At 43.8% G+C, this 22,912-nt stretch overlaps 6 protein-coding genes across 6 annotated transcripts; 3 read left to right on the forward strand and 3 right to left on the reverse strand.

Annotated features, from left to right (window-relative positions):
• Positions 1–1,721: 1,721 nt before the first annotated feature.
• LOC128874772 (uncharacterized) lies at positions 1,722–6,066 on the forward strand. The gene is made up of 3 exons (XM_054119831.1): positions 1,722–2,002; positions 2,885–3,136; positions 3,940–6,066. The coding sequence occupies exons 1-3, from the start codon at positions 1,783–1,785 to the stop codon at positions 4,185–4,187; spliced, it is 720 nt and encodes a 239-aa protein (XP_053975806.1). The 5' UTR covers positions 1,722–1,782; the 3' UTR covers positions 4,188–6,066.
• Positions 6,067–8,651: 2,585 nt separating this feature from the next.
• On the forward strand, positions 8,652–9,772 carry LOC128875011 (histidine-rich glycoprotein-like). Its single transcript, XM_054120289.1, has one exon. The coding sequence runs from the start codon at positions 8,657–8,659 to the stop codon at positions 9,488–9,490; it is 834 nt and encodes a 277-aa protein (XP_053976264.1). The 5' UTR covers positions 8,652–8,656; the 3' UTR covers positions 9,491–9,772.
• A 5,426-nt stretch (positions 9,773–15,198) lies between these two features.
• Positions 15,199–15,936, reverse strand: LOC128875170 (histidine-rich glycoprotein-like). Its single transcript, XM_054120543.1, has one exon. The coding sequence runs from the start codon at positions 15,934–15,936 to the stop codon at positions 15,199–15,201; it is 738 nt and encodes a 245-aa protein (XP_053976518.1).
• Positions 15,937–16,887: 951 nt separating this feature from the next.
• Positions 16,888–17,659, reverse strand: LOC128875192 (histidine-rich glycoprotein-like). The gene has a single exon (XM_054120580.1). The coding sequence runs from the start codon at positions 17,638–17,640 to the stop codon at positions 16,888–16,890; it is 753 nt and encodes a 250-aa protein (XP_053976555.1). The 5' UTR covers positions 17,641–17,659.
• Positions 17,660–19,192: 1,533 nt separating this feature from the next.
• Positions 19,193–20,354, forward strand: LOC128874732 (histidine-rich glycoprotein-like). Its single transcript, XM_054119749.1, has 2 exons — positions 19,193–19,602; positions 19,724–20,354. The coding sequence occupies exons 1-2, from the start codon at positions 19,425–19,427 to the stop codon at positions 20,275–20,277; spliced, it is 732 nt and encodes a 243-aa protein (XP_053975724.1). The 5' UTR covers positions 19,193–19,424; the 3' UTR covers positions 20,278–20,354.
• A 554-nt stretch (positions 20,355–20,908) lies between these two features.
• LOC128874730 (sarcoplasmic reticulum histidine-rich calcium-binding protein-like) lies at positions 20,909–22,451 on the reverse strand. The gene is made up of 2 exons (XM_054119747.1): positions 21,552–22,451; positions 20,909–21,481 (listed from the first exon to the last, which is right to left on the reverse strand). Exons 1-2 carry the CDS (start codon positions 22,396–22,398, stop codon positions 20,997–20,999), a joined length of 1,332 nt encoding a protein of 443 aa, XP_053975722.1. The 5' UTR covers positions 22,399–22,451; the 3' UTR covers positions 20,909–20,996.
• Between the last annotated feature and the right edge of the window lie 461 nt (positions 22,452–22,912).

Genomic DNA, 22,912 nt, shown 5'->3' on the forward strand with positions numbered 1-22,912 from the left:
ACATTTTCTTTTGGCCTCGCAGCGTTTATAGCTGTTTTTCGTAGGGCGATATATCATTTTGCGATAATCACCACTTCAACGATCGTAATAAGTAAGTAAATTAAAGTCGTCCAAGTCCAGACTTTCGCACGAGCAAAATTCACAGAATTTCTCGAAACGCTTAAGGCCTCTGAAATTCGCCAAACCCCAGTTCCTCGCATTTATTAAATCAGGATCCCAGATTAATTAAGTTAATATTCATTCTTCCTTTGATTCTGACACGACCGCTTTCATTAATTCGAATCGCGTTCCAACAAAAGTCGAAGGAACGAGGATTCGGACAGAGAACAAGATGGCGAATCGTTTCAGAGAGTTACATTTCATCCAAGATTTTCAAATTACCGGATTATCTCGATGGAAGCTGGCGTGGCAAGCATCTAGGGCGCTTAGCGTCGGCTTGCGGCGACCGGTTCGCGCGGTTTTAAGCTCGATTATGTCGACGCTTCTGACGCTTCCATTCCTCTTCTCCTTCTCGGTCTTCATCTTCTTCTTCGTCTTTCTTTTTTATTTTTGCTTTAAATAGACCAGAAGAATTATGCCCGTGGCTGGGTGGATGGCTGAAATTCTCTCGTCCTATGAACGGCATTCCCTGCGACGACATTTTATTCGCGACGAAGACAGTCTTCGTCACGCATGCTATTCGAAGCAAAAAATTCTTAATAACTGCGCCTCGAAGTATTTCAGAACTTAACAGTTAAAAAGAAGGGCAAGGTATGTTTATTACTGTACAATGAAAAAAAAAAACATTTTTCAGCAACTTTCGAAAGCTGTTCTTTAAAATATTGCCTAAATTCACACGTGTATCGAATGTTTGTAAATTAAAAGAGCTTTTAGCTCTTTCCTATTTCTATCTTCGCTCAGAAAGGACAAATTCCAAATTTCTAGAATCACTGTATATACGCGATTACAGAGTTCACGTAACCGCGTCTTATGTTCGTTTCGCTTACACAATTTCCAACAGTCCCGGAATCGATCTGACAAAAACGTCCCTAGGAACGGTCATTCGCGATGCTTCTAACGATTCGCGTTACAACCGAATGACTGAAACGTCTCTGTAACAGATGTGAAATAATGAACAACCGAAAAACGATCGCTCGTGTAAGAAATGTCGATTCTGCGTCAATCGCTGGGACGAAAAAATGGGAACGCTTTCGCGCGGAGCAACGATCTCGATGCCGTTATGTCACTCGATTGTGTACCGATCGATCTCTTTATTCCCGCTGTCATGGAAAGTGTAAAATCACTCGTGCGGCACGCGTCCATCCTAGTTTCCAAGAGTTTCTTGTTTTTGTGCTTAAATCTTTTCGCCGTAAGAACGAAACCTTGCGTCGAGTTGCTCGAGTTGGGTAGAAAGCAATTTCGCGACGAGAGAAAGTTCTGTTATCGATATCCGAAAGACACAGGTTTTTGGTTTAAAAAATTCTAGTGAATCGTCCAATTTAAACACCCCTGTCCTACGGGTCTAATATCAGTTTCATCGTCGCAACCGAATCCTAAGACAACCTCGATTTTGCTACTTCTGACTGCCCTAATTCCAGAAGCGATCGTGACATCTCAAAAACTCGACAGCTCCAAGTTGTTGCGAAATTTGTTCAGTCTCCGTGATTTGCATCGGTATCCCTTCTGCCGCGAAGAAAATTCGTAGACAGAGTTGAGTGGGAGGAGGCGAATAAAGCTGCCTTTGCTCGTGCTTAGCACACAAACGATCGATACCGATATCGGTGAATCCGGATCGTCGACGATATGTGGCGAGGACCTCTCCTGCTTACTATTTTCGCGTGTCGCGGTTGGACTGCGGCTATCGATGACGTCAGCGACGTCAGCGTCGAGTCGATTCGTCGGGGCGTTCGAGAAGCGGCACCATTAACCTTTACCATTGCCACGGAAGTCGAGGATCTTCTTGGCGCAGGAAACGCGCCAGGAAAGGATCGTGCTCCCAAAAAGCACGTGAAAAATGTCTCTGGTAAGTTGTTTATGTCTCTTTGTCGAGAACTGGTACTAATTGGCTGTGTTGGTAAAATAAGAATTCCGAGAAACTTCATTTCTACCTTCCAGTAAAAATTGTTCCAAGTTTACCGTAATCGTAAACAGCATATAATTTACGATTCAAATAATCCCTGAATTTCGAAATATGCGCGTGGAAGTTCCAAAGCTATACGTATAATAATCGATTCTGTTTAAGTAATTACTAGATTCCCATTAACTGATTAACTTGGCGGTTTATTTACGTTCGGAAAACAATAAAATAAACAACGAGAATGGCTTTCCGATGATCGTATAAATTTTGATGCGTTGCGCGATGATAAGATTTCCCTGATAATACATTTCGCTCCCAGTAATATCAATAACGATGCAGCTAACATGAGAATATTTTTGATTGTCAACGCGGAATAAATTTGATTCTGGGCAACGTTTATTCGATTGAATACGTTTCCTATTAATCAATTTAGAGAAATGGTCCTCTCTTTTGGTTTTCCCATCGAGAAAATTAAATGCAAATAAACTAAAAATTCGCTAATAATACCAATGTCCGATGAATCTTACAAATGTTCATCGAGCTGGATTCGAAAAGTCGGAAAGTGTACTTTTTGAACGTTACTTGTTTGAGAATCCTGTTTTCTAAGAAAACAGTATCTCCTTTTTGAAAGGTAATCCCTGAAATTTCTACGACGCTATTTTCACTGCGATATAATTCTTCCAGCAAAGTAGAGAGTGTGAAAACGACTGGCAAGACAGTTCGCGAAAAGGATTAGGTGAGAGCCTTAAGCCTCTCTCTGTCTGGAGTATTCGCGAGGGTTGGCGGTGTCATAAGCGATAACGAGGACGAATATCACGGTGGTTTTAGGGAAATCAGACGAGGGAGGATACTATAAGACGTACGGCAGCGACGCCGAGGGCGAGAAGGGTTACATGACGGCAACCTACAACAAGGGCAATCACGGCTATAAGATCCTCGACACTTTCCACAAGCAGGATGGCGACAAGTACGCATTCGAGAAATACGCTGCCTACGGCGGAGAGCATGGCGACAAGAAAAGTAGCCACCACGACGATGCTGGCTCTCGTTCCAGGAAAAGCGGTGATCACGAGGGTGCAGGTAGAGCGAAATTGTACAATGTAAAGTACGTAATTGCACGGCAACCATCGCGAACAAGGGGACCCAAGAAACGCCGTTCCTAGCTAATTTGCGAACTCGGCAAACATGAATTTTTAATTGAACGTAACTTGACGGTATCCGTGTGTGGCTGGATGAGGATCGTGGCCGATTGCATTTTTCCTTGGTATGAAAGATAATTTTAATCAAGTTTCAGCGGGATCCTTTTATGTAGATTGAACGAAAACATTTTGGCGTATCTTTTAATCTTGATTTTGCGCGATTTTAATTCACCCAAGCGTATCGGAGCTTTTGGCCTGACTGGACGAAAACTCGCGACCAATTGCAATTATTCTTTCTACGAGAGAAAATGTTATTCGAGTTTCGATGGGCTCCTTCCATTTTAATTCTACGGAAATATTTCGTCGCTTTTTCAATCTTGGTTACCAGTTGGTCGAAGACCAACCACGTCGATGCCTTTTAACTTTTATTTCTTTCGCTTTTAACTTTCTAATCAATCTACACCCATCGCGTGTTTACCTCGGCAAACTTTGCCATCGATCGACAATAAAACTGCAACGTCAGGATAATGATATTAACCGAACGCATTTACTTACGTGCTCGTTCCGTATTAATTTTAACGGCATATCCGGCCATTCTACTAATTATTTTTCAGTTAAACGATATCCTGTTAATAACTTTTGTACGTACATTGATTACTGTACAAATATTCGACAGGCTTAAGCCGATTACCGTAAGGCGATGTTTTATGCTCGTTTAGGAATAGAATTATAAATTTGTCCCAGGTACCATCGTCGATACTCGTTACACAGCCAACGAGGGGGACCATGACGATCAGAGCAATGAACAAGTCGAAGCCAGTGATCACGGCAGCTATGCTCACTATACGGATCATGGACCAGAATCCTCGAGTTACGGTCATGGTGAAAGCTATGCGGATGGAGAAGGAAACGACGGTTCTTACGAAACCCACAGCTCCTACTCGAGGAACTACGGCGACGAACATGGAAACCAGGGAAACCATTACTATTAATCCTTGCCGGCTGGATTGGCCTCGAATTGTCAGCCATTTTACTCGAACAGTCTCCGCGTAGGGTGTTGAGGAAAGTTTTCTACGCTCATGTTCGATGTCGAATGTTTCAGTAAAAATGTAATCGTATAAACCGACCAACTGAAGTTAGCGTTAATATCAAGTACAACTTCTATTAGATCGCCGCATATTTTTTTCTCGATGCAACCGACACAATTAAAGATAAATCCATTAAAAATGAACAGTCACGAGAACAATCGTTGATAATAATAATGTTGATTGTTTATGTCTTTTAATGGAATTGTGATTGGCGTGTTGTCACGGTCGTTCACCCATGGACGGCCGACCGAAGCAATATTGTTATTAAATTTAACACTGTGTATAGGTAAATATCGCTGTTTACGATATCACGAAAAATCGATAAACGTGGTCGAATGCAATTGCATTGCAGTACCTTGTTAAGACCCGGCGCGACGGGCGCGGCGTTTTCATCGCACGTTGTGCTTCGGCTACCAACGTTCCAATTGTTACTTTGCGATATCGCTAGTATCAATCGTTACAAATATACAACGCATTTATTACATAACGAATGCGGTGTGCAATTTAAATGCTGCTTAAAGGTAGCTCGTTGTTGTTGCGGAAATTAATGATATTCTACAAGTGTATCGCGTCGATGAATCGATCAAAATTGCAATTAGTTATTCAAATCTACCGTCTATCGTAGCTCGTTAAATTAGCATTGTCTATCCATGGTCGACGCGTGGTAATTAATTTAGTCCCAGTAGATAGTAAGCGGTCAGCGCGCGCAAAAAATTAATCGGAAAACATGTTCTTGTTACGTCATTTAAGAACTGGAACGATGAAGGAAAAAGAGATGACAGGTAGTCGATTTTTTCGCAAAAAGTATGTGGTATGTCTATTTCCACGTCCGTCACGTAAGTTTAATTGGAGAGGATCAAATGTCAATTTTGATGTTGGAATTGTACTCGAAACATGAGCCCCGGTTTCGTTTCGAACGTCATTGTAACTAATAACCAAGCTGTACGATTCTGATATTTGCAAGCTCGAAAAACTGTCTGTTCCGAAAGCTTCAGCTATTAAAAACGAAATATTGATTTCCATGCGATTGCATAACGAATAAAGTAAAAATTGCGTTGCAACACCTCTGGTACCGACAATCAGAAAGCTGCCTATCTTAATTCTTTTCTGCGAGTTGCTTGAATACCATAATATCAGTGTCATTATTACTCTCATCTTTCATAGGCAACAATGTTCCCCCTCTGTACCTAGAACTTGAAGTAATTACACTAAAAAAAAGTCCACTCCATGAAAGTTGTAGACCAAACTGCTCCCCCAACAGACACACCTAACGGTAGCGTTAAAATCCTGTCAGCTCGTCTTGGATTGGACGTAGTTGCAGAGCCCTGGGACGTCGTTAGCGTAGGCCTGCTCGACCGACGAAGAACTCGCCGGGGGTGTTTGTTAAAAAGTACGCTCAGTCACGCGACCATCGCATCAGACTAGTTGCGGCGGACGTGCAGCGCTTGACGCCCCGAACGCGGAAATTCGTGGTAAATTTTGCAATTATTTATAACGAGGAAACTTTCGTGACGCCCACGGACAGGGAATCGGTTCGTTAATTGCTCTAGATAATTATTGTTAAACGCTGCGCGTGACAAAGGATGATTTCCGCTGTCATCGAGGCCTCTCGTTTGATACGACATTCGTCGGATTCGCGAACAACACTTGGCTGGGATGTGTGTCGCCCGACCATTATACGAAATTCATACAACTTGTCCGACGGTTCTTCTCGGATATTAAACGATTAATTAATTGTATTCTCGAGTGTATCATCGTAAGTGAATCTACCTATCTAACGTATACACGTCTGTATTATTTTAGAATAAAACTATGAAGAAAAACAGACGTTTAACAGTTTGATAGACGTCTTTAATTAAAGAGTGATCATTTCCACATTCATGGTTCTAGCGTCAGGAGCGCAATATCAGTCACCTATCTCTGGGGAACAGTTCAGTCGTATCGCTCTCAGTGGCAATTGACGCATCGTAAACTCACGCGAAATGACCAAAGGGACTCTAATTTATGGGCCAGTGTTCACGAAACTATCAGAGCAAACTATAATTAGGGCCGTTACCCATAAGTGTTACCGTTGCCATTTTGCGACCGAGCGGTACGCCGATAGCTTGAAAGACCAGTGGGTGTAGGTGCACGACGGGGGTGTATATTATGTACGAGAGAATAATATGATATTCTGAAAATAGGCGAAATTCTTCGTTACTCCGTGGATGTACAAATACAAAAACTATAATAAATCCAAGGAGAGAAATAATTCACACGACGGAGAATTAACTGGATTCAAATTAGAAAACAATTTCATTATCGTTTTAAGAGGTTAGCCCTTCGTTGTTCGTCGATTTTATTCGCAGAGTTAAAGGGATGATTCGGGGAGGGAAAAGAAGGGGGCCGAGCGGAAACGTGGCCAGTTGACGAGGCGTTAGCCTTGAATGCGAAGCAGTTCCAGCTAGAGGACGACTGAGGGTCGGGGTTCGTTGCCATCAACTGATTGCACACCCCCGAACCCGTCTCGCGGCGTTGCCTCGCCACGTTGGCGAGCGACACGGAGCTTGCTGTAATTAAGCAAATCTGTAAAAGAGGTATTCGAATCTGACGTCGTTGCGGAGAACCGTGAAAAAAGAAAAAGTTCGTTCCCTGGAAATGAAAATTTGAAACGACAGAGGATTCGTCGGGGTATGATAACGCTGGTCACCGTTGCGTTTCACGGAAAGATTTTAATGCGCTGGCGGTCGGTCTAACTTGTCCTTGCGTGTGGCAAATGTTACATTCGAGAATAATTTGTTTCTTCCTATCTACTTTCGTAATCGTCACCAGTTTACAAAATTCTCAATACCTAAGATACTACATTCGATAGAAAACTGTTTCGCAATGAAACCAGCGGTCGAGTCAGAGGATAGAAAATAAAATCGCGTTTCATTGGACGATAAAAAAGAAATAGCCAGAGCACGAGATCGCTATAGCACTTGATTGAAATGTTTTCGAGTTATCGTGGGACAGTCGAAAGCTTAATTTAATAGTCGGTGGTGGCCTCTTCTTTACCAAACGAAGGAGCGGATACTCCACGCCCGCGCCAGATGCGAGCCGGCGCGCGGCGCGGCGGCGTCCTTGGATCTGCTTACAAAGCAATCTCTCCATCTGGAAGGTCCAAAGGGAACGCCACCTAATCTAATCTCCGTTACGACGATGCCGAGTCCAAATCGAAGTTGGCAGAGCCTCTGGTATCCAGTTTTCTCCCTGTCTAAAGGAGCCCGATGGAACGCCGTTGCAGTAACCAATCTTTATCTTGATTATGCAGCGCCAACGCCGGAGGAGCCAATCTCTAGCCGAAGAGCCTGCCAAATAAGGTCGTAAAGAGCTCGAATCTATCGATCACCGTTTCAAACTGCGAATTCGGCTCTCCTGATTTGCAATGGAGATTCGAGGACGGCGCTGCGACCCGCGGAATAAGTAGCTTCGAAAGAAAGGTCGATGATTTTGTATCGAGTTCACGGATACACCCCTTCCTTCCCAATCGCTGTCTGGTTATTTCCGGACACTCGGTGGGAATGCTAATGAGCCTGAACGATCGACGTCCGGGACGAGCTGGACTCGATTCGTTAGCCAGTGTAGCATTGAATAATTTACCGATCGTCAATTAACAGATTGGAGTTGATCTTTCTTGTCATTCGTGGGCACAAACTTTTTTACAGATGAACTTGCTATCTTAGGTCCCGGTAAAATAACCGACGATCAAGATGTTCCTGCGCCGAGATAACTGCTGCGTTGCGCACAGTTTCAAAGGTAATATCTTAAAGATATTGAATTGCTCCAAGATTTTGCAAAGACGCATAAAATGGTCAGCATAAACGGAACGGATAGGTAAGCAGTTAGCGAAACGATCCGAGAAACGAACGGTGGTCATCGAGCGGTGATGTATGTTCCGCGAGAGTCTGTAGAATTCCAATAAAATTGATTTCAGCTTATGACGTTATAAATATCGTGGCATTTACGAGTCGTGGGGAAGACGAAACGAATTTATGTCGCGACTAATAGGATTAGAATCGATATTGGACAGTTTATCGACAATTCGATTCGCGCTGTTACGTCGTCTATGATGTGAATTTCTTTCGACATACCTAACGAGTTTCGAGTTTTTTGCTCGAATCCCGCCAAAAACAGCGTATCATTTTCATTACAAGCGCGAGAAAGTGTGAACAGGTCCGCCCCACTTACGACAACGATGGCGACGGAAGGCTTGCGGTCTCACGGATGAAAGTTGAAGTCTGCGGAAACGATGGGAAGCCCCGTGACGAACATAATCGAACCGTGGATATTTAAGTATCACCCGCGGCGTCGGTCGGTGATCAGTTCGATGATCGCATCGAGACCAGATCGAGATGCTGCGACGAGTCTCGTACCTTGTCACAGTTGCTTCGTGTCTGCTGCTTCTGCTGCAGACTTGTCACGCGCGAGAACTAAACGCTTATCGCCCTCGTCGCGATGCTCAGATAGCGGAAGGCGAGTCCTCGGCGACTTCGGATTCGAGTACGAGCGATCAGGAGCCTAAAAGCGACCTGGTGCCCGCGGCTTCTGGTCACAAGGATCATCATCACGAGTCCAGCGGCGGGCAAAGTCATCACGCCGATCACCACGAAGAGCACGAGGCCAAGGGCGAGAAAGGGTACAAGAGTCATCACCATCACGATAAGAACGACAAGGGTGAGCACGACAAGGAGCACCACGCGGGCCACCACGAGGAACACGGGGGCCACAAGAAAGCTCATCACGACGAGCACGAAAAGTACGGCGAGCACCACGAGGGCGAGAAGGGCCACAAAGGTGGCAAATTCGGTGAGAAAAAGGGTCACAAGAAGGGCCACAAGACCAAGGGCTACCACAACAAATTCCACAAGGACGAGTACCACAAGGAGCACAAGTTCTACGACGACTACCACAAAGGCGGCCACCATAAGAAGCACGGTGACTTCCACGGGCACCACGAGAAAAAGGAGGGTGAGCATAAGAAGGGTGGACATCAACACTCTGGCTATCACGAGGATCACAAGGGCAAGAAAGGACACCACGACAAGGGTCACATCGATGCTCATCACAAGGGACATCATGGGAAACACGGGCACGACGATCATTACAGCCATCATCAAGCTTATGGGAAAAAGGGTGATCATCAGGCTGGGAAGAAGTTTGGGTACGACAAAGGGCACAAGAATTGAAGGATAAATGCTCAAGACTGATTTGCTTTTGTGAGACGGTCCCGATCAACTTTTATCTTGAAGATGCTACAATTAGTTATAATTATGTATGACTCGAGTATACTTTAACGCTGTGAATCCGTGTGTCGAGACAGTGCCTTTTCGCGTTAAAGCGAATTAGAATTGTATCGATATTGCTCTGTTATTAAACGATAATAAATTGATACTTTTATACAAAGGTTCTGTTGAATCTATTCGTATAAATAAATCCGTAAGGGTAAGTAAGTAGAAAATATTGTACAATCAAAGAATAATCAACCTTTTATAACGTGTAGGAAATATAGAAATAAATAAAAACTGAAAATAGAAAAAACATTTATTTACTATTTTCTAATGTACATAACTCTGTTTTTGTTGTCACAATCGAAACTCGAATAGTATTGTGGAACATGTTACGTATGTTGGGATAACCGCGTCAATGGAGCGCAAAGTGTTGAGCTGATATCAACGCAGACGGAGCCTAAGGCGAACCTAGCTTTAAATAAAATGCGTGTGAAGTTGTTTCGTCGAAACCTTTCAAAAGCGACGTATGACATTTTTCACGTGTCCCCCTACTTTTATTATGAAGTTTATTCTTTGTGAAGTTGTAAGAGATTCTTCGAACGAGCAACTTTGCCGAAGCAATGCATACATTTTTTAGGAAGTTTCCGCCCGACGGAGCATCATTTACACACATTCGCGTTTAGCGTCTCAAATATTTCACGGCTGTCAGTTTTAAGATTTTCCAAAGCGAAGGCAAATTAATGCATCGTCGGAACGATATATTATACCAGACATTGTACAAGTACATTTCGCGAGCAATTCTTTCAAAATATAATATCTGTCGTCAATGGCGAATGCATGCGCTGCGTTGTTCCAAACCGACTCACGCACAAAGTAAACAAACATCCACAGAAGCGCGAACGATGTAACGCATTATACGTATACATAAACGATTTTAATCACGTACCGAGAAAGTTAGTAATACGCCAGTGATAGAGTTTAATCGGTCGCGTTGCCGATTCAATTGATTTTCGGATATTAATGCGCTGTTCGATGGAAACGCGTACTGCGATTTAACGCGGTTCAATTTGCAGATAAATAACAGATGCTCGGAGGATTTTCTGGAGACGACTGTTTATAATTATATTATTCCATTACGTCGCAAACGATGCAATGTATACTTTCTATCTGTTGGTTTAGAATTCACATCTCCGAGGATGGAAAAGTGGTTTTTAATCGCGTTCGTTGTTAGATAGTCGTACGTTTTACATCCATAATTTACACAATGATCGATTTCATTTTTTCCAAATCATCGTATCAGATTACAAAACATGTTATCAGCGAATTCCAGGTTGCATCACGCTACCGCACAAGTGCCTTCCGCAATCGTCGCGCGCATCTCGTCAGTTTATCAATTTTCCTTGATCCCGCACACGTATTAATAACCGTACCGTTTACACTGGCATTTCGATCGCGTTTCTTTCTGTTTACCTATCCGCCTGTCTGCCTGGCGTATAATCCCACACCTTGGAGGGTTTTATTTACATCGGGTAGTGGATGGAACGCATCGGGAACACGTACTCGCATTTGCACGACGCCGACGCCGCGCCGTGCCTCGGCGCGATGCTCGCTCGAAGAGTCTACGTAATGATGAGAACAAAAAACAACGTGTTCGACGAAATTGGATAAGCAATCGAGTGCAACAAAAAAAAATTCGCGCACGCGATTTCCATGCGTACGCTTTTAATCGAACCAAACGAAAATATGTTGTCGACGTGTATGTAATCCGAGTGTTTGCGACTGGATGGAAATGTTCGAGAACTGTGGAATCAAATGAATGCTAGAGGTTGTAATTTTTTGTTGTTAACATAATTCAACAAGTCTGTCTGAATAAAAAGTTTGTGGAAGAGCTAAACAATATGAGACGCAATACCTGTCAATGCGTGAACAATGGGGTGAGCTCGTTGTAGCGCTGTGAATCGAAGATTCAGTTCGCTGGATCCGCAGTTCCATGTGATATTATCGCCTGAGATTTCTCGTCTCCTGAATAGGTACAAATAGGTGAGATGAAAAGACGATTTGATACACGATGTCCACCCAGCGAATCCTGTATCACCTGTACGACCGCGGTTCCATTGCGTGGCTAAACGAATATTTCGTTTTCAATTATGCAATTATACGACGCCGACTCGCGTATTCCTTCTTAGCCTGTATTTCGAAATGATACTCGAATGCAACCGTGCAAACAATGTAAGCTGAGTCCGAGCATTTAATCCATCGAGCTTATATCATCAAAGGCTTTCTTACGCGGTCTTATCATGCAATTTCCACTGGGAAACTGCAACTACGCTGCTCGTTTACTTTTAGCCAATAACGCGTATTCCCTTTACCGAGCGACTTCTATCGCTCCTGCTCTTTACTTTACTCTCGAAATGTATGTTTCAATGACGTTGCAGATTCTGGAAATTCTCGCCCCCTTCCAGGCAGAATTTCTGAATAGAATAATTTCTATGATAATCGCTGAGAATTATGTGTAACTACTTTGTTAGAATTTAGTTCACTCGGCAAGTTGCTTGGAATGATTGTTACGTACGATTAGCATAAGAAGCATTTTCTTGAAGACTAAATAAATTCCATCATTTATTCATTATCTTCTTCGGTGTTTTAAAGTGACGCGTTATGTCTTATTTCAGACGATCCTTAAAGAAGAACTTTTAGAGACAGATGAGTTTTCCAGCTGTGCTTTAAATTTCGTCTAGAACAAAGCGACAGCGTTGAAACGTAGAATGTGCTATACATATTTTCGTATTCTCGACGCGCCTTTTCGTCCGTCACAGCCGAAATTTACACGTTCCCTTTAATTTAAACGCTCCCCATTGTCCTTGCCTCGCATACTAAGTCCTCGCTGCCTTCAACTTGTGCGGCTGTGTAAACTCTATTAGCAGCTTCGTTCGCGACTCGATTTCATTAAAACATTCGCGACATCCCCGCGATATCTGCAAAATTAATAAGTCAGAGTAGCGCAGCTTTGGGCAAGAAGCTTTGCTAATTCGAGTTCCTCGAGAATCTTGATGCTAAATACTGCACAAGGAACACGGCTACAACCGTGTGTCGCAAACGGAAACATTAAAGTTTGATCAATTACTGATCGGGTAGAGTACTTCCGATTATAAATAGCATTTCTAGGTTCAGATCACTCTACGACGTATTCGGAATAGAAAATTTAATTATCTAGATCCTTTCAGTTTCTCTCGTAAATCGAAGACACCATATTTAGGCATTCGCCCAAAGATAAATTCGAAGTATGTGCAAGAAACGTTTAAAAAATGTATGAACCGGAGATAGTTCATTTTCATAGGTTTTTCAATTTAATGACTTGTTTTTTTACAAATTGGACATGTCTATTACACATCCTCCACATAATTGTATCCTCCCTAGCTCTATCTTTTCTTCCGTGAATTCATGCCGTAGTGGATCCACGGTAATTGGGCTAACTCGACAAGTATTTCGACACTTCAACACCGAACACAACCGTGCTCCACTCGTAAACCATTAATATCGTATTCTCCAAAAACGAAGCGCGATGAGGATCCACCCCCGCCACCCCCTAAGCCGACGAGCTTCCCGTTCGGAAACGTCAGAGCCCGGTTAATTTTCCCTGGTTGTTCCTATCACGCCATCGATGCCGAAACGCATCGATGTCAATGATTCGAGTGTTCTCATGAATGGGAACGACAGGATTATCACACGATCGTTCAAAGCCACGCTGAAAGAGCCACGGATGCTCGTTGCCTCTTCAACACGGCGCACCGCACGTGTACGCTTCTTCCAGCACTCTCTGTAGACAGGCGAACGTCGAGATCCTTCTTTTCTTTTGCCAGTCGCGCGACCACTCCAATTAGATTAATTAAGCCAGTCACGCGTACGTGCATCACGGAATGGAACAATGGCCACGGTGTTTCGGAGTGGCGTGTCGGAATTGTCACACGCCAAGGAATTTCAAGTAGATCCGCTCGCTTGTACGCAATCTCCGGTCGAGAATAACCGTGATCGCGACTGGCTGCAACATCCACCCTTCCCCTCGCTCTGCCTATGAAAGAAGCGTATAAAGGTTCGTTAATTCGTGTCCGGTGCACCGGAATCCTGGCTGGATAGACCCACAAATGGTCACGGCAATTTCATTTGCCGAGGGTGGAATCGTTAATCAAACCCGCGCCTACGCTACGACGAACGCGTTTGAATGCGCGAGCTGTCGCCAGCGATGAAGCTGATGCGGTACGTATTGATGATATTCGAGCAATTCGATGCACAAGTATCGGATTGTATCGATGATTCGGAAATTTCAAATATAAAAACAATGTGTCATTAATTTAGTAAGTATTTCTAGGTTCAACAATGTCTACAAAATAAAGAATTGGAACATGAAGTAACGAAATATGTAGATTGTTTTAAAATATCATCCCTCGTATTATTTATTTTCGGGTACCAATGTCGTCGTTGCGGTATTAGTTCCATCGCTACTCACCATTTGCTCGTTGTGGAACATGCACGCGATAAAGAGAAAACAGCGGACGCGTGTGAGAAGAAAATGGTAAAAGGGAGAAATGTGCGTGCGGATGTTCACTGCAAGTAGAATACTCGTCCGCGTGTGTGTTGTACATGCATGGAACTGCTCTTTTCAAAGGACTCGAGAGGTTGCGCGCTTATATGGCCGGTCCTCCCCGTTAAGCGGAACGTAAAAATTTATTATGATGCATTTTAATTTCAACCAACGACCTAAAACACATGTACGCCGTTTTTATTATTCTGTCCTCTTTTTCGTGGCTTTGATGAACGGCGAGAAAGTATGCACGCATTTCGCCCCAATGAGCGTGTTTACCGGAACTGAAAATTGGTCGGATTTAATTGTTGATTTTATGCAGACTCGTTCGAATTTCATTCGTTCCTGCGCAAAAACACCTGGATAGTGTATTTTTTTTCATTATTTCGCTCCCTCTTTCCGTAGCTCCGCCGAACAGCAAAAGGATGTTCAATATAACCGATACGTACCAACGAAGGTGTAAATATTCATTTTATTCGCACACATTGGTTTTTTGCGTTTTAGTTCATTTAAATTTGCCGAATATATTCTACGAATATAATTTTACTAAAAATTTGGTAAACCGTGGTTCGGCGCGTGGCGGTCTGCTGGGATGTAAATTGCGTTAGGGACATGTTTCATGCATCGATGCGATTAATAGTACTTGATGGACAAATGGGGTAGGAGAATTTATTAATAAGTAAAGGAATTTATAGTAGCCTAGCGATGTAATTTCAACGGTGGTTTAGACGGAATTTCTGCCGTATTAAAATCTATTTTCGATAATAATAATTTTCGCGGGAGCTTAATACCGCGACGAGTGGAATGTAAAGACTCCATTATCGAATAATTGAATATTTTACAGAATTTCTGCTCCGAAATCGTCTTTATTGTATTAATCATTCGATCGCATTTAAATTCTGAGTTCGCAGTAAACATCGGTTCGCATCAAGTGGGATATTTCAAACGTTCGCTTTGAATTTATTTTCATCGGCTACCATGCTTTGCCAGGAAAATTTACACAAGGAAGACTGCATTTCACGAATGCAAACAAGAAATACTAGTACATATAAATACTAGTACATATATCAAGTCTGCTTAATAACAACTAATGGTCTAACCCGTTCTCCCACCACTTCCTCCCACCGGACGCATCCGTGTTCCCCTGATGATAATCGTTCTGATAATAATCCTCGTGACCATCGACTCCATTGTATCCCTTATAACCACTGAGATCATACCCATTGTCGTGGTAACCCTTCTTCTCATAGTCACCATCGTAACTACCAAGATCGTAACGTCCTTCCCCATGAGATCCGCCGTTCCCATACATATAATCGTAATAATGTCCGCCATCGTACTCGTCAAAGTCAGATTCGTAGTCCTCGTCGTGGAATTCTTTGTGTTTCTTGATCTCGTCGATATTCTCCACTTCGTGGTGACCGTGGATGTTGTATCCTTTCTTATAGTGACCTTCTTCGTAAAAGGAGTCACCATTTTCACCCTCTTCGCTCTCGCGATGCTGGCCGTAGAAACCATCGTCGTGACCGCGATGCTCGTTCTCGTCATCGTTTCGGAAGATGCTTTCGTGGTGATGGTTCAAGTCGCGATGGCCTTTGCTATTTTCTTGGAAATCGTGGTGGCTGTTGTGGCCCACGTTGTTGTCATCTCCGTATTTACCCTTGTGACCCGAGCGACGATCCTCGTTGCCGCCCTCCTGGTAATGATGGAAGCCAGAGGTAGCCTCTGTTTCCAGATCCTCGTAATTTATGCTCGTCGTGAAGCTGCTAGGCGCCAAAATCGCCAGGAGTATCATGACGGGTGGAACTCCACGTACGGCAAACATATCGGTTTCCTTTAATTTTCCGCTGGCCGCGTTCCCGCCTCCAAAGGGGGCGCAATGTGTATCTATGGTTCGGTGATTCCGCCCCTGCTGATTGGAACAGTATATATAATATAGGTACACGGTTATGTGTAAAGTACACATGATGTATGGTATCGCGTGGGCATCGCTTTTGCGGAGGATGGACGACACAAAAACGTTGAAAATAATTTCTATCGACGTGTGTCCTGTTCGACCTTGTATCGAATTTATTACAACACGATTTTTGTATGTGACCACAAAGCCAGATAATATGGATTCTATTTACTTATGAATCGATAACACGTATTCGCAGTATTTACGCAGTCATAGTTCCGCTAAGCAGCCAGCGTAGAAAATTCGTTCGTGAACGACCTTCCGGTAATAGTTTGGCCTCTGTTCGGCAAGGTAAGTGGCGAACTCTGGATATTACAACCAGCGTAATAGCTGGCCAAGCCAATATGATGCGGATATGCGAAGATTCAACTTTTATATGTCTTTCACCTGTGGCATTTCTGTACCTCGTCAGCTGCGGTTAAGAAAAACGTGCAAAACGTTGCTAATGCTCTGGGAACGTCTGTGAAGGGAGAGGGGTTGGTTCTATTTCTGGCTAAGGCGGTGAACACGTTCGCCGCGTGTTACAGGATTTAACGTTTTGCCATCAAAATATTTTTCTTGAAATTCGATTGGGCGACACCAAGTTTATTAACGTTCTTTGTCACAAATTCTTTCATGCTTCGTTATGTTTAGTTTTTGGAAGATGTAGGTAGCATTAAATACGATCAAAGTTAAAATTGTGGCATTCACTTTAATCGTTAAAAACGAAAACATCAGACATGAGAAATTTCCTTGCAGTGCCTAAAATTAATCAACGACAAGATAAAAAACAAATGAGACAACAAAAGTAATAAAATATCGGCATATCCGTGGCATCTTTCAACGACCATGATGTCCATCGCCGCTCGAATATCCATGCTTCTTTCCCCCATGATGTTCCTCCTTTTTTCCATAGTCATCGTGATGCGAGTGGTGGTCGTCGTGTCCATGTTTTCCATGGTATCCTTTGTGATCCTCGTCGTAGTGTCCCTTGTCGTAGTGACCCTTCTTCCCATGATGATCCTCGTGATGTCCCGAGTGATGGTGTCCACCCTTCTTGTGGTGGCCTTCCTTGCTTTCGTGGTGTCCATGATGATTTCCGTGCTTCTCGTGGTGTCCACCTTTGTGGAAATCATCGTAGAACTTGTGTTCCTTGTGGTACTCGTCTTTGTGGGCTTTGTGATGATAACCATGAGTTTTCTCGCCCTTCTTGTGGCCTTTCTTGTGCCCGAACTTCTCGCCCTTGTGACCGTGCTCGTGCTCGTGGTGTTCGCCGTGCTCGTCGTGCTCGTCGTGATGGCCCTTCTTGTGCCCACCATGCTCGCCGTGATGGCCCTCGTGGTGATCCTTGCCGTGGTGACCGTGCTCGCCCTTGTCGTGGTGATGATAGTTCTTGTAGCCCTTGTCACCCTTCTCGCCGTGTTCCTCGTGATGGTGGCCATGATGTTCGTGACCGCCACCCTCTTCGTGGTGGTGACCATGGTGGCTAGCGGCCATCAAGAGGTCCCTTTTTTCCCTCGCCTCCCTGGCTGTGGTCAGGGTGACCGCGAAGATCGCGGCTAGACCCAGGCAGAGCCACAGACTTTTCGCCATGTTGGTGCCTTGTTCGACCGACGAGTCCTATCGACTATGATCACGTTGCTTTATCGCTAAGCTTATATACCAGCCGTCAAACCAGCGTTTTATACGTAACCGCTTTCGTTCCTTCCAACAGCTACTCGCTCCTAGTGCGCTGGATCCTTATTTCGTAAACGTCCAACGGCTTCTGCCCCACATCGTACCATGACTGCTCTTGATCGAGCGGTGACGTTCGTTTCAGGGGTTGAACGGGCGATCAGCCTCTGGAGGGTGCTACGAAGGTTGGCCTCGAGTGATGTTTACGGCGAAATACAGACCTATCCTTGAAATGAATTTTTTTATAGAAACGACCGCTAGCATGTGTGACAGGAACCTTGACTGACAGTGTGACAGCTAAAAATTCTCATCGTTATCTAGGAATTTTTTTCAGGGGTTATCCACCTAATACATATATTACATACATATCGACCATAGGGTAAACTCGTTTCAATCCGGAACGAACAGTTTTTCATGTTGTAATTATCTGTAAACTCGGTTAACGTTATTTTGCAGGTAGAAAGTACAGAGACAATCAGTCGATGAATCGACACCTGACAAAAAGTCGATCAATTTGTAACCGATAAAATACGGTCCAAGGGATATTACAAAACGAACTGGCGGCGAATAGTATGGAAATAGTGTTCTCACCGTTCACCGATTATACTTTGTGCAACCACGTTTCTAGCTGTCGTTCTTAATTAAACTTTGACGTCTCTTGTTTCTATCCAAAAGTTTCTATTTTCTTCGATAAGATTCTGACAAGTAAGGGATATCGGATATTAATGTATTTTGGGATTAACTAAAATGGGATTCGACGACGTTACTTCATAGCATTCTACGAGTGTTAAACTTTATACGGAGCTAACTAATTTTAAATATTCGTGTCGACAAATAGAACATTGTCTAAAAAATTTTGGAAATTCATCGAACGAGAAAAAAACGTTTACAGATATCGAGCTAGATTTCACTTACAATTAGACAACAGATGGAAAATATATCAAGCGGACTGGAAACTGTCGTTTCAAGAAAAACCGATTTGATCCTTTGCAGTGGAAGCAGCTCGAAGCTGAGCGATTGCTGCGGCCGAAGCACTTTTTCGTTTACCACAAAAAAGATAAATAGATATAAAATCGAGTTTATTGCGATTAGACATATGTATGTATGATATATATATAGACATATGTATCCACTGCGAACATTGATCACTTTTTCTCGTGTCCAGAGAATAATTCAAAGACATGTTAAAAAAAATGTGAGCAAACGGGAAACGATGATTTTAACGCGAATATTAAAAAGCTATATAGCTTTTATCGATCTTGTACACATAAACGAAAATGGTCAACGAAGTTTCCGAAATAAATCCAAGAATTACATCTTGATATCTCGACATCGAGTCACGCGAATCGTCACGTAACGACGCACAATCGCGCAAAACCCCTAGAAGAAAGAGTCGATTGTTTATACACCGATAGAGCAGTGTCAGCCGTGCCATTTCGATCGGGGTTACATAACGGTTTCGATTGACGGCGTCTGGATCGGCTGAAATCGACATTACGACGGGATTAAGCGGGTTAAGGAGACGTTACTTTCGCAACGTCGACGGGCCAAGAAAGAGCAGGCTGCTTCCTTAATTTCGATTATTCCCCGTTCGATATATAATCCCAGCGTGGTCACCGGATTAATCATACCGAAAGCAGCGCCGGAGCTGGACGTTGCGGTACCAACTGGACCAATTCGCGTAGACTGCCACAGCTGTCACGATGTCCCGCCTCGCGATCTGCCTGTTGTCCGCGTATATCGTCTGCCAGTGTTTGATAGCTGGCCGTGAGATCGGCAAGGGTCACGATGATCTAGAAACGGCTGCGAGCGGCCACCATCACGAGAAGGGCGGCGGTGAGGAGCACCATTCCGATCACCACCACCATCACGGAGAAAAAGGTGATGAATTAGGATAAGTCGAGAGCAAATAATTATTAACATTTTACCAGTGCATTAGATTGTCTCTGTGCAAGATCTCTCTTAAACTTCATGCCGAATAACATAATAAATTGATTCGAAGGCGACAAAGGCTACAAGTCCGAGCACCACCACGAGAAGGGCGAGAAGGGCCATCACGACAAAGACGACCACAAGGGCCACTTCGATGAGGAGGAGGGCCACAAGAAGAGTCATCATCACGACGATGGCTATTATGGCGAGGATCACAAGGGCGAGAAGGGCGAGAAGGGACACAAATTCCACGAAGAGGGGCACTACGGTAAAGGGCACAAGACCCATGGGCACCACGAGGTCCACAAGCTGGACGAGTTTAAAAAGGACAAGGAGTTCTTCGACGAGCACCACGACTCGGGACACCACGAGGATCACGGTGGTCATCATCACGAGCACGGTCACAAGAAGGGTGGACACTTCAAGAAAGGACATCACGAGCACGACGAGCACGAAGATCATTACGGAAAGAAGGGACACTATGAGAAGGGTCATCATCATCACGATCACAAGGGCCACAAGGGCGAGGATGGACACGACGAGCATCATGATCATCATTCCAAACACGGCAAGAAAGGGGGACACGAGGACCACAAGTCGTGGGGATTCAAAAAGGGGCATTAGGATTGTTGACGCCCATTGTTATGTCTGTTGAACGTTGTGCTACGTTGATCTTTGTATTCAATCGAAATAAACGTATTTTTGAGACTCATTTTTACCGATAAGGATATGTGTAGTTGTCCTTCCTTCGTGACTTTGCTTGCAGTTTGAATCGACAGAAAATATGATTCGTACGCTATTATGAAACTTCAATTTGGCAATATATCTCTGGCGTTTGATAAGTCGTTGACTTCTAAGCCGTGATTCTTGTAATAGTTCAATGCCCTCACGTTTTTACGCTGGACATGCTACGTTGCACTTGATTATACAAAAAATTAGGCCAGTAACGCTTTCCAGGGCAGTTATCTCACTCGATGGTGTCGCAGGAGTATTGTTATTGCGATACCAATATGTTAAGTAGTAGATGGATGGATTTAGTAAAAGAAATTGAGGTTTGGATTAAAAAAACAGCATCCGGCTACAACTTGCCTTTACGCAATAACACGATTACTCTAGCGTGACACGTTCTTCTAATTTACATAATAATAGAAAACAAAAGAAGTGTATCTTTGTTTCGTAACAAACCTGTTACTTCTCATGGAGAAATTTTCAGCTATATAGAAGTACAAGGTATTGTAATTTTATTTGAAAGATATAATTATTAAGACTTTTTTATTTCGTGGCATAGAATACAATAAATATAAAACAACAACAGATCAAACTGCAATCACTTGTAACACTAATTAACGACCAGAATCATTTCGAGACTTTTGTACTTTAGCAGATTTCGAACCTTCTTCGGCACCATAATTCGCATGATTCGCGTGGTACGATCTCTCGCCTTTTTCAGCCTCGTGACCTTGATCTTGATACCGTTGATGTCCTTTGTTGAAGTATCCTTTCTTACCGCGATCCTGATGCTCGTTCTCCGAAGAGCGATCGCCGCCTTTCTTGAAGCCACCTTGGTCTGCTTCGTAACCTTCGTGGAAATTCTCGTATTTATCAAAGTGACCTTTCTTGTGGTCATCATCGTAGAAATCTGTCTCCTTCTTGTACTCATCTTTGCGATATACATTGTGAAAACCGTTGGTTTTGTGCCCCTTCTTGTTGTACGAGGATTGTCCGTAGTCACTACCGTCTTCAGCTTTCTCTGCTTCTTCGTGGGAACCATGGTTCTCTGCTTCGTCGACGTGTCCCTTGTCACGCTCACCTTTGCTGCTGTAGTACCCTACAAATTTCCCATCGGTTATTCAATTATAATGATTGAGAATACAAAATTTAATAAATTATAAACCTACCCTTCTGATTTTCGTTATCATGAGCACCGTGTTCACCTTTGCTAACCTCTTTATTCTTCTCGTAACTCTCACGCCCTTTCTCGCCACGCTGAGAGTACTCTTCACCGCTATGCTTCCGACTACCACTAGCTTCAGAGGAAGAACTTCCACCTACACTCTTGGCACCGTAACCACCACCAAAATTCGTCCCCACTGAACGATCGTTGTCGGATTTATAAATCTCCTCGTCGTTGCTGTCCTCGTTGTACTCGTCAACTTGATCTTCCTCTTCATCCTCGCTGTCATTTTCGTCATCTTGCTCGACCTCGACACCGTTACGTATACCATCCTCTTCGTGGAGTCGAAGACGAAAGGCTTCCTTCGCTTCTTCTGGAGTCTTTTCGGAAACGTAGTACGGGGCGCGTGGCTCTTTGACGGGCACATCCAAGTGATGAGGTGATCGCTGGCGGCCGTAATTAGCTGTTTCTTGATGAACCTGCTTGCCACTTTGCGGAACATCTTCCGCAGATTCATAGGGGCGCAGAAACGATGCAGGAGCAGCAGAAGCAGCGTGAGCAACAGGTACAACAGGATCGACAACGTACCGCACAAACTCTGGTGCATGATAGTAACGTCCGCTTCCATGATTGGTGTATTGCACGTAGTAGACCGGAAGACCCTGTTGCTGGTTGTACACGTATCCACTGGACGAGCCCTCGAGGTCCATAGCGCTCATCTTGGTCATAGTCTCCGTCCTAGTCGGCGCCGCATCGTTTCGTCCAAAAGTAAACAATACGCACACCACAAACCACGAAAACATGACGTGGATTCCTTGAAATTCGCGTGTGGGAGAACTTGGGTGTGTCATTCCTCGCTGCTAGATTGGAATCAACACTGGCGTGTTTGTTAATCGCCAGCGTTGCTTTATATATATACACACGAGGACGTGATTCGTCGAAATGAATAAGGGATCATAGAGTGGAACCTGGCATTCCACGGTCGAGCTCCATAATTCAAGTACGCGGTGTTATTGACGACATTGTTCTACTTGTCAGGTGTTCTTTCGAATGGGGATTTGCGTAACTCGCCAGAAAGCCGAACACCCGTCAATACTAACACAAATTTTTGGGAATGACTCGTGTTCGTTTTTATTAGTCTCGATCCAAGCGTGTTTTAAGAAGACTATCTTTTATAAACTCTAAATATATTATTACTCTTTCACAGCCAATTCGTATATGGTCGAATATGTAATACAATATGTCGAGTTGACGTGAAAATTTCACCATGAATTCAAGCGATAGATCTCGCTGTCTACCCTTCCAGATCCATAATGCAGTCCTGGGCGAGAGGTGATCGCGTCGAACCGCTGGACCAGCCAGCGC

Source organism: Hylaeus volcanicus, chromosome 4 (assembly GCF_026283585.1).
Source record: "Hylaeus volcanicus isolate JK05 chromosome 4, UHH_iyHylVolc1.0_haploid, whole genome shotgun sequence".
In the NCBI taxonomy this organism is placed as follows: Eukaryota; Metazoa; Arthropoda; class Insecta; order Hymenoptera; family Colletidae; genus Hylaeus; species Hylaeus volcanicus.